Genomic DNA, 12,434 nt, shown 5'->3' on the forward strand with positions numbered 1-12,434 from the left:
CTAAGCAACGTATTAGGCAATAATAATTAATATTATGCTTGACTCACTTGCTTTCTATTTCTGCTTTTGTATTTTTTTTTATCCGACAGTTTGACTGTTTTTCTTTGTCTGCTTGAATTATTATTTAATCTTGAATAGTTGCTTTTAATGACTTGTTTTCCTTTCACTTTCATAGAACTCTTCTCCGCTTTCGGTGTAAATGACCTTTGAATATAAATAGAAGATTTGCTACTTTCCCAGTGATGAATGAGCCAAGTTTCAAATATTAAGACTAATACTAATAACGGAACTATATTCGATATTTACTATTAGCAGTTTATCATAATTTTTGGTATATTAATTGTTGGGAACACTCAATTAAAATATAATGAAGTTATGATTGCCGACCCTCAACGTCAACGTTTCATTATTTGATTTTGTTTTCCAGCTTTCTTGCAAATTCAAATTTAACGCCCAACTTTTATTGAAAACAATCGGTGTGTGTTGTGTGTTCTCCCACAGACACATGTATATGGGAGCACTCGAAGCAATTCAACATTTGAGCGTGCATATTTCGTGGTTTATTTTGTTTTTGCTTTCATTTTAAATTTGTTTTTCTTTTATTTCCGCAATCGTCGCTCTAAGCGATCGTTCTATCGCTAGCTGGTTAACAATTTTGATGATTTTTGTCACTCTCTTTGGCTCTCGGTAGTTATGATGTCATCGCGTGCTCAGCATTGTCATTATATGATTTTGTATGATTATGCACTTAACACGCTTAATTCAGTTTTTTGAATGGTTTTTCGTGTTTTTGGAGAGAGTACTTTTCTTTTCATGTTTATTCCACATTCACATTTTTAATTTTGAAGTATCCATTTGGACTCGTCTTTGCTCGCTTCGATGTTTTGGCTTATTTGCACTTGCGTTGTGGCGACATTGAACAGCACATACATATGTATGCCAAAAAAACTTGACAGCGACATTCATTAATAGACGAGGGGACGGAGCAGCTCCATCTCGCCGAAGTTTTTTCTCCATATCTTGACATTTATAGGTAGCACAGTGACCACTCGTAATGAGATCATCACAATAGCGCTTGTTAGTTTCGGTAGTGAAGTTTTCGCCATTTGCAATTCGGTTTTCATTTAATTTAATAAAGCTTTAAATTTGTGTAATCGTCAAAAATACTTTTATATGTTCTTATTGCTTTTACTATATACGAAAGTTGGGACAGAGCTCTTGTAGCTTTTTGAACTTGACACACTTACGTGCGGTTGACTTTGTTTAATTGTTTGCGCTTTTAACTCTTCCATTCACCAGCTAACATCTTCCCCAAGCTTCTTAACATTCATTGTGCTTCGCAGACGGATTGTTATGTAAAATTTTGATTTAATCGTGCAATTGATTGCCTTGAAAGCGAGTTTTATGCTCTCTGTTAAAGTGCACATACATACATATTTACTATATGTTCATTGTTAAGTAAGTATGTATTATGTATATTTTTATATTAAAACTTTTAAAACAATGCATTCAATGGCATTTGAAGTATTTCGTTTGCTTTAAGTATTTTTATGAGTAATCATAGAGACAGCTTTTGGGGACATACATATGTGCTCTACTATAATATAAGATTTGTTGTGCTACAACTGAATTATGACAGTAACCAATAAAAATAGATCTTACATCCACTTTTTACATATTTTTTCAATTAAAAGCATTCTACCCCAATCGGCGGGGTAGGTTTTTTATGGAGACCGCAGTCAAAGTCATCCTCAACCCATAGAAGTAAATATTTGTGTAACGCAATATACGAGTATTAGGCTCATATAATTATTCGGTGTTTATTTAATGAACTTTTTTTCGCTTGCCACTTTATTAGCCATGGGGGCAAATACGTCATATCCGTTTCTCTTTCAGATAAGTAAAAGTCATAAGTACATACATAGGCATGTATATTTACATTATGCTAGGCAGCACATTAAGCCGTTTTTTATATTTTTCGTTTTTATTTCTTATTTGCTCTTAGAATTTTAACGAAAATATGTTTGTCAAAGTGTTTTTTCTTTATTTTGTGTGTTTCATTTCTTTAATTAAAACGGAAGCGCGTCTGTCGATATTTCGCACCACATATTTTGCGCAAGCAAACAAGTATATTACTCATTTTATTTTTTTATTAAAGAGAACAGCTAAGGGCACATTTCTTTCTATAAAAAAGCAGATAAATTCGAGCTTTCTAGCGTTAAATGGTCTTCACACTCATTTTCTCGCCAATACGCCTCAGGCGGTACTTTTATTCATTTGTATACAAATGTATGTATGGAATTATAGTACTGTCATTTAACACCCGACCAATAATTAATTTTTAAGAAAAGTCTTAATTATGCGTTACAAAAATATATAATAGACAATAATGTCAAAACCGCACACAACAAACAGTCTTATTATAAAGCTCATTATTGCCAGAGTTCGCAATAAAACTTGCGAAAACGTGCAATAATGGCCAGTTTATCTGAAATGCCCTCAAAAAATGTGTACAAATGAAATCAAGTTCAAGGTGAAATTTGTTGCTTTAAAAATGTATGTTGCGACTCGTGCGAGACGCTTAATGCAAATTATGAACGTTTGCAAGTGTGTGAGTGCGTCTGTGCAAATTAGTATATTCAAAGGCAAAGCAGATGCACCATGATGCAAAGGAGCAAAAAGTTTTTGGGTAAAATTAAATTGAGCCAAAATCGTTTCGCCATATTTTTCATATACATACATGCATATGTACACAAATGCGAGTATGTATTTAAAATCGCTTGTTGCTACCTACATACTGTTCATATACATGCATATGTATTTATGTACATACATTTGTTTATTTAAATTTTAACGGCATGTGGGAGTTATTTACCTTTGAGCACTGCATGTATTTACCTGTTGGCCAAGCTGAAAAACTTTATGTATTATATAAATTTACACACACATACATACATATTTATATGCATAAGTACTCACATATTTGAAATGAGATGTCTACTTTTTAATGACTTATTTGAACGCTTTGCCCCTTTTGTATATAATTTTCATAAAATTATTGCATTTTACTAGCAATTCACACCTATACTAACCACGTACATGTGTACATATATACGTACGTTTGTTTGAAAAACGTTTACATAAAAAAAACTTAAACGTTTCTGTGGCCACGTTGGCAATTGCGATGATGCTATTTACCGATTTCACTGACGCAAATGTGCAAAGAGTAAATAATAGACAAAACAACAATAACAACAACAATGCTGAAATGATCAACAACTATGTGGGGGGAAATTCGTTATTTCAACTTTGTGGTTTGACGATTATGTCAATGCAACGTCACCGCCGTACATGTGCTTCCGACAACGCACATAATTGGTTTTTATTTATGCCATCATCATTCAAGCATGTAAAAGTGGCCAAGTAATAGCCAAATATATAAACTCGCTCGTACCCATTCAAGCGAGTTTAAATATTCAAGCGGCAAACACGTGCATTTCCACTTCCTCGCCGTTGGTTACGTTAGCCCGTACCCATATGATTATGAATAGTGGCTCCATCATTATTGCCATGATGGTCATTATCGTGTCGAGCATTACATTGCGGTCAACATCTTTAATTGCCATAAATTTCTTAATAAAACATAGTTGCGTATAAATGTACTGTCCGTCCTGCTTGCTTGGTTTAGGTGAAATCCAATAAACCAACCTGGCAAGGCTGGTCCAGCAGTGGTAATGGCCGCGCTGCTGCAGTGGAATAGCGCTAAACGTAAAGAAAAGCGAAACTTGTTTTTTTCTATTACTTTTTGAGATTTCACTTGTCGCAGCCACGTTCGTTTACCTTACCCAGATGCTGCGCTTTTCTACACTCGTCTTGTTGTAGAGGTCAACTAGGTATTTACGATTTTTGAAGAGCTTTAGAAAAATCAAAGTTCCGTGAAAGTTAGAATTATTAATGGTAAAAACAAAAATTTTGCTTTGATTTTACCATTATTCTTCATTGGACGAGTTTTCCATAAACAGGATGATTTTAAAATTTCACGAACTATTTACAAATAAATTAAAGTTATTTTATTGTATTCGTCACAGACATATTTTCACAGTATTAGTTGTGGGAGGTAAATTGCATAAATAGGCACAGCGTGGTTTTCTTATTAAAAAAAAAAATCAATTAAGATTTATCAAATTTAGTGCGAAACGTCGTTTGTACCAAGTAATTCCAAGAAGGTCAAGAATATGCCACTAAAACATAGTGCAACCTCAAAACTGTACAAATTATTAAAAATACAACATTTAAGTTCAGAATAACTATAAATCGTCCAATTAAAGGCTCTAAAGTAGGGATCGTAAATAAAGTGAAAACAGATTATTCGAATACCCGGTTTGTAACCGTTCGTATGAATATTAACCGATTAATACTATTCGAATAGTCGTTCTACTGCCACTATTCTAATAGATGCTCTGCTGCGAGTATTTTAATAAATGAAAATTGTTTGAAATCCAAGCCGCCTTTTATTTTTATTTTTTTGTTTTTTATTATTATAATTTTTTTTTTAATTAACTGAACGCTTACAATTCGAATAGTCGACAACGAATGGTTATTCGGATAATCGAAAATGTGCGGCTAATCGAATAGTCGACGACTTACGACGAATATTATTATTCGAATAATGCCCTATTCGGTTAATCCGGTTAGTTAATTAGTCGAATACCAAGAGATCTAATCTAAAGCTCTATTTGATTTTAAAAATTAGAAAACATTTAAAAAATTAGAATGTTTTGTGATTGAATAACACATTTTTTCGGCATACTTGGCTAATATGCTATTCATTTAAGCTCAACATTTAAATAACTATAAAAGACGAGCTTTAAACAACTCCTAATTGTTTAATGATGTTTATTCTATTACACACTTAACGTTGTGAGCGTTTTAGTTTTATTAAACAAATATTTATCAATGAATCACGTACCAGATGAAATCACATTTTATTTGTACTTCACTTAGGTATATTCATGGCAAAAGTAAATAATAAGTAAGCATTTCATTGCCACAACAAGTAAAAACTCGGCGGAATCTGTTATGAACTCAGTGACTCATTGGAGAAAATGGGGAGAGAAATAACTGCATAAAAATACGAGTGTGTCAAAATTAATTACATTTCAATTATAATTTTTATAAGATATGTACATACATATATATAGAATATTTTTCCTCATAACGTTCACTCGATAGACAGGTTTCTCATTACAATACCGGTTACTACAATGTGTATTTGCTATTTTTAGATGAATATATGTACATATGTATGTTTATTTAAGCCCTTATTCCTTTTATTTAATCGCAGATTATTTCCGCACTGACTGTTGCCTATACAAAGCTGAATTGATTTGTGCTGACCAGAGCGGAGGAGCCACATACCAAAATGTCGCGAAAATCGGTATGTATGAAATGGAATGAAATTGCTTGAGTAATAAACCATTAGGAAGAAATCACTAAATTTTCTTTGCGCTCAGGGACAGTGTCTAGTCATTGTGGAACGATATTTTTTTGTGGTTGTTTCTTTTTATCAATATGACAACTTTTCATGCGCAAATTTAGGGCCAAGGTAAAATTTATTGTACAAAAACTGTAGCGTAACAAACGTTCGAGAATCGCCAGCAAATACATACAAAGAAACTACACACTATCATACACATAGTCTCAATAAACTACGATTTCAAGTACCCGCAGTGATTACAAATGTTAGATATTTTCAAATCGCACGTCAAAGAAAATTTTCGGTGTTATATCTGTATATAAAGAAGCTTCTAAGCTCTCTCTTATGAAGAAAACATGTGATGTCAATAGTTAGTGACGCAATTAAGTTCAAATAGAAAATAGCGCAATACAACATTCTTGAAACTAAATTACATTTAAACAATATGAAATATTCAAATGATAAACTTAGAAATTTTACGCGCTTGTTTTATTTCGCCACAAAGGTTTCCTCAGGTATATTTCTAAACACGAAAAAGAACCTATTTTGTCCATTGGCGTAACAAATTTAAAAACCAAAACAAAACAGAAAATTAAAAATATTTCTGAATTAACTTTCTCACACGAATTACAAATGCACAGTACAATAAGCGATTTATGCAGCAACGTCTGACAGCCGCTTACCAAATTATTAAGTGTGGCTTTTTTGCACCGCATTGCGCCTCAGCGCCAGTTATACAACACTGGCATTACTCATGCGGTGTATGGACGTGGGTGATTTGACGTGAAACATGAGTGTGAGGCTTAAATTATAAATAAGTCGACTTTTAATTACACATTGCTTCTGTTGGGGTATTGTCGGTTTAAACAAAGCTTTTATCTAGCGCAACAATTGTGGAGACTCTTTTATTGAATATAAATAATGCGAAAGAGAACGAAATTTACCATTGGCATATTAATATATGATAAACAACCAAAATTGTCAATTATCGAATGGTTATTGTAACTGCGGTGTTTTTCTCATATGATCAAAATAAGCGTCTGCCGATTCAAAAAAGGCAATGTTGATTTTCTCAACAGGCAATAAAAATAAAAACAAAAATTTATCAATCTCAAATTTATTTCTCCCAGTAACATTCTTCAACTTATCAGTTATCTTATCAGTTTTTCGATAAATATATATTTTTATTTTTTTCAACACTAAATAATAATTTTTCCATTTTAAACGATGAAAAATTAGCTTGCTGCTTTTTTTCACCCCTTTGGCTAATATGTTTTGATTCTATGGAGCAGTAGAGAACTTCAAAAATAAATAGCCATCATTCCTTAGTTTTCACGATTAACCAATTAGGAGTTGAAACTTATTTAGGCGTACGTTGTGTTGTAACGATTTATTGCTAATAATTCTTTTATTTTCGATTCCGTCTGAACTTCTTCTTTTTATTAGTACTTGAAATCTGAATTTGAATGATACTATCCGATATATTCATATATATTTTTTCACCCGTTTGCTTATTATTTTGATATTTTTATTTCTAAATATAGGCACGTACAAAGATTTTCTATGTAACATATACTCTTATAAATTCGAAATAGTTTGTAGTACATAAATACATAGCATGTATATTAACATGTGTTGCATGCTTCAATGTTCGAACTTTTATATACATACATATATTGGGATGTTCGAAGTTTTATACGTATATGTATGTATATATATAACAATTCGAACATCCCAAACATAGGATTTACGCGGACAGACAGCCGCAACAAACTTCAGCTTTTTCCATTTCGCATAAAGTGCCATTCAGTGGGTGGAACATTAGAGAGAAATAACATTTTATTGTCGTTTCCGTTTTCTGTTTGTTTTGATTTTCCGCATGAGTCAGCCTCAGTCAGTGGCCTACATATTATTCAACGTTTTTAGCGTTTGATTTTGTGTATTTTTTCTGTAAACCGTTTTGCACAAAAATTAATGGGCTTGGTCTCCCGCCAACAAGCATTACTCGGGAGGTAACTCAATGAACGGCATCGATACAGGTGTATGAGCGGCAATTTATGTATGTGCATAACTAAAAAGACATTTTCTGATGCGCAAAATCACTCGATAAAATAAATAAATAGCCACTGACTTAGCAAATGTTGCGTTGATTACTACGCGCTGTGGACTCTGAATGACCTAGTGAGCTAAAAAGATAGTACACACACACACACACACACACACAAACACACATTGACACCTATCTACCTGCCTGTAGGCTCGTACATCATTTTGCTTTACGGTAAATAAATATAACGCTTACACGTTGTTTATTTGCTTAACGGCACTTTGCCATCAATAAGTGGCTACCAAGTCTCGTTGCTCCATTTGCGTATTTCTGCGTTACTTAATTCCTTCAGGCATTCGCATGTAACAACAAAACAAACAATCGCATTTCATTTATATTTACATAGGTAAATTTGATGTTCCATACACCCACGAGGGGTGGAATTTATAAGGTTGCTCTCCATTACTACCGTTACGATCCCAGCTTTGCGCCGACCTTATTTACTTAACTCCCATTTTACGCGGGTGTGTACTACAAGCGCATATTGCTTGCGTTCACTTTGTTTCTAGCCAATGCTAGATGTGTTAGCTTCTTGAATTACACGCAAGCAGGTGAACTCTTGTGCTGGCCCGCAGGGCGTAACACTGCTTTCACGCTTAAAATGTATTTCCGTTTCGACGCTGGGCTTGCGTGCGGCTACTTACTCCCCAGATTGCTATTGTTGGGTTTACTTGTGGAGGCAAGAAGGTGTGGTGTGTTCAACGTGCCGATATGCCAATATGCCATTCGCCTCAAACATCGACATGCGAGCGATAGATACTAGTATCTAGTGATGGCCCAAATGGCCCACCCTCCTAGAGTCGATGGCTTAGAGGCCAACTAGAAACTACTGGGGGTTGTTAAGGTTGTTGGCATTCTGAATTGATTTATAATGATGGAATTTGTTGGAAAGCATTTCAGTCTTGACAGATCCGCCTAAAAGAACGGTTTCTTCGCGTTCGACAAAAATAAAGAAAAAATTCTTCTGAAACAAGTGCCACCAGTCGCTTAGAACAACGCATTAGGAGGTGAAATTAATAAAATTTAAAAATAAGTGTGAAACGTGGTAGCAATTTATAAGTTAAACAAATTAAAGCTTGGCGCAATGGTCGTGTCCGATAGCCGGGTTCGGCTGCCGCGCTACGTTGGCAGCTGGAAACAAAAAACGGTTAGTGTGAATTATACACTCATTTAATATAATCATTATATCAAAATGAATGGATCAGTAATCATCCGAAATATACTAGAGTTGATCTGATTTTGTGTGAGAAAACTGTGACACTTTAATAATTATATTAATATATCGTTTAATAACACTACTGGGATTGAATTCAAGTGCTTTCTAGGAAGAATCCCAGCGTATTATGAGAATAAAAAAAAACTTATTCTGCAAAAGTAAATAAAATAAAGTGAAAGTATCAAGCAGTAATTGACAGCTGCTGCAGCCTATTGTTAAGTTCATGAGAACCGTTTAACTCAGTACTTGCTTGAAAGAAGATAAAGCAAATTTAATTTAAAAATTCACAGAATCTTACTGTCACTTAAAATGGCGCCGCTTTTGATAATTTGTATTGCAATTGATTTGAGTTTCTGTCGTGTACAGTCTGCAGCCAAAAATAATAATAATGTTCCGTTTATATCAGCTGTTTCAGTTCCTCCAAACTACTGATGCGGAAAAGTGGCCGATCACTGTGATTATGTACATTCTAGTCAACACAAGCACCAAATTTTTTATTTTATTTTTACAATCTGTAAGATTAAATAAAAGAAGAGATAAAATTTTAGAAAATATTTCGCTCTTATCTTTTTGAAATTTACTAATTGTGTTTCTGCACATTTTCACTTTTTTTATTTTTATTTCGAAAACATAAAAAACTTTTCTAAAAAGTGAAAAATATATATTTCTGTATAACCTCCGAAGTTTTTCTTCTTATCAATCACGACAGTTAAGTTTATTTGCCTTATTTCCTATCGGGTATGCATTTCGACTTATATATTACATATATATTTTCAATGTACACACATACCTACCTATGTACGGATATGCTTGGCTTTGTGCCGCACACAATTTCTGTGCGTTTGGACTATGAATGCATTAACCCAGAAACGTTAATTGGATTGAACATTCGCACGTTTGTTGCACGTCTAGCTGAAAAAGAGACGTGGGGAGACCAAAAATGCTTAAATGTTTGCGTTGATATTTCTCTCTTTTTCTTGTACTAAACTGCGAACACTTGTTGTGACGGAAGACGGGCTGTGATAATTAATTTAAAACAACCGTTTTCATTTGGTCAGGGAATTTGACCCCTACCGCGATTGAAAGTAGTTATGAAGACCCGAAAAAAATCGTGTTAAAGCGAGAAATTCAGAAAAATTAATATTTGAGTAATTTTGGTTAAAATGAAAGATTTTTGCAGTTTTGCTTTACATTGTCAAGTTCCTCTGTGAGTCATTAACTTGGAACGCCATCGTCTGTCCGCTTTATCACGCCGTGTTGGAGGTGAATTAATTTTGACGCACTCGTGCGTTTTCTCCATCGCGATTGGAACCTGTTTGTTTGTTTAGTTATGCAAGCTTGTTGCTTTGGCCAACAAAGCTTGTCAAAGCGTTCATATAAGCGCCGTAAAATCCCAACGAACTCGTCGCATGCTACTAAGCCAAGCCGGTCATCGTTGTGATGGCAGTGCGTGCGTTCGTTCGATTTGCTATTTGCACAAGCTATACTATATACCAGTAAATATGCATGTCTATATACACATAAACTTAAGTGCATGCAAAATAAGCAAATTCAAGTAGTGAGCGAGCGGACACTATTGATGACCGCTGTCCAATTACTAATGAGTGCTAAGCAGCACTACCTCATCCACCTCACACCCACCAACTGACAGTTGTTTGCGTATGCTTTTCTTTTAATTTTTGTGTGCGTGTGGCTATGTTCGTATGCGCTCTATTGGATCTGTCTGCTCACATTGTTTATTCCTATTTTTAGTGTACGAATGTATAAATGCGTGCGAGTGTAGACAACAGCTGTTGTTTGATTGTGACATCACGTGGATGTAAGCGTGTCACTCGCCCGACGTCCGCGACTTTCCGTTACTTACAGTAGTAGTAATATGCGCAAATGGCGCCCCTTCCATGCTCACCCAACTCCTAAATGCAAAATAGAAATATTTATCGTTATCGCTGCAGTCGAATTGCTTGCCGCATGTGTCCCATACACACACGAAGCACATATAAAAAGTAACCGTAATCGATCGATAGGCGAGTAATACATGCAAATTAACTATATTGTTGCATAATCACAGTAACAATAGCAATTTGTCGCCAACTAGCCACTTTCCAGTCCACCCCTGTAACAATGTTATTCAAGCATTTAGCGTGTTGGCGAATTCCTTTCCGCCTTTCTGGCAGTCATTGCTGATTTTCTATTTTTTTTTTACAGTAATTAAAGTGATTTTTATTATATAATATAATATTAACTAACGATTTTTTTGTATGTTTTGATTTTGTAGCTAAATGTACGCGTCACCACCATGGACGCCGAGCTGGAGTTTGCCATACAACACACGACCACCGGCAAGCAGCTCTTCGATCAGGTCGTCAAAACGATCGGCCTGCGCGAAGTCTGGTTCTTTGGCCTGCAGTACACCGATTCAAAGGGTGATTCCACATGGATTAAACTTTACAAAAAGGTAAGGTATTGGAAAGAAATTAGTGGAGCCATTGTCGTCTTCTTTTAAGCTTCAGTTTATTTTATTTGATTTTCTTAATGCTGAATTACTTGACGCCGTTTTTAGAATTCAATGTTGCATTTCCTATCGGTGTGCAAAATAATAAAGGAAAAAGAAAATGTGGTGACAATGAAAAAATTACTTTTAAGAAGTTTTCTATTAAATATTATGTGTTTCCTCGATGAAAAGTTTTCCAAATACAAAAGTTCTGAAGGGGTTCGTCAAAAGAAAAATAAAATAAATATAAAACTAGAGCTCTCATATTTTTTAGAATACGTAGTGAATAAAAATAGAACTGCAACAATTCAAGAGGTGGTTGTGAAAGTTTTAATTGGAACACAAGTGTTTTTCAGATGTCTAGCTTTCAGAATTTTTTTTTTTTTTTTAGAAAATCAACAATTCGACTTAGCTTTTATTCTATACTTCTTAAGAGGCTCACAAATAATATTTCAGCAATATCCACAACTCCACAATATAGGAATGAATTTTAAGAGACGTATAAAGCAAAGTAAAGTTTTTGTATTAATGAGCACAATACCGTTATTTTTATTGTTATGGTGATACAATAGTGTTTAAAAGTACTGCTGATGTAAATATTCTTGTCCAAAAGTAAATCTAATTCTCTTCCATCTACATAGATGGAAATGACTACGAAAAAAGTCCCGTAAAACTAGCGAGCATGAAAGTTCTAAGGGTTTCGCTGTAATCATAACAAATGTGGAATACATACATACATATGTAAATTTTAAAACATAAAATTTCATCGACATTTCATAATACTGCTTTTATTTCATTATGACTGAACATTAAGGATTCATTTGAACTTCTATAGATTTTATTTATCTTGAGTTGGTTTATTGATTTCAAAATGAGCCATTTAATATTATATATAGAGGACAAATATCCGTCTTATAACAGAAAAAGGTTGTGGATTGTGCGAACTCAACAACATGTTTTTCGAAAGAGCATTTTATGGATTTTTTTTTTATTTTACTTCAGTTAGAACTCGTAGAACAGTAATTACGAAATTGCAAATTGGCGAATCACATTAATTAAAGCTAAAAAAGAAATAAACCGAATGAATCATTCACCAATATACTCGTATAGGCGGGAAGTATGGCCTCGACCGTTCTAATGAAGA

At 34.1% G+C, this 12,434-nt stretch overlaps 1 protein-coding gene across 4 annotated transcripts in view; it reads left to right on the plus strand.

The window, feature by feature from the left end:
* Positions 1–12,434, plus strand: part of Moe (moesin) — a 35,603-nt gene that overhangs the window by 19,390 nt on the left and 3,779 nt on the right. For 2 of the 4 annotated variants that reach the window (XM_070109373.1, XM_014246938.3), the window contains exons 3-4: positions 5,345–5,437; positions 11,075–11,254. In XM_070109373.1, coding sequence (XP_069965474.1) covers positions 5,423–5,437; positions 11,075–11,254 — 195 coding nt within the window. In that variant the 5' untranslated portion in view covers positions 5,345–5,422. Of the gene's footprint in view, positions 1–5,344; positions 5,438–8,563; positions 8,731–11,074; positions 11,255–12,434 lie in introns of those variants that run through there. The other 2 variants (XM_036365473.2, XM_036365474.2) reach the window with 2 other exon arrangements.

This window comes from Bactrocera oleae, chromosome 5 (assembly GCF_042242935.1).
Source record: "Bactrocera oleae isolate idBacOlea1 chromosome 5, idBacOlea1, whole genome shotgun sequence".
NCBI lineage: Eukaryota > Metazoa > Arthropoda > Insecta > Diptera > Tephritidae > Bactrocera > Bactrocera oleae.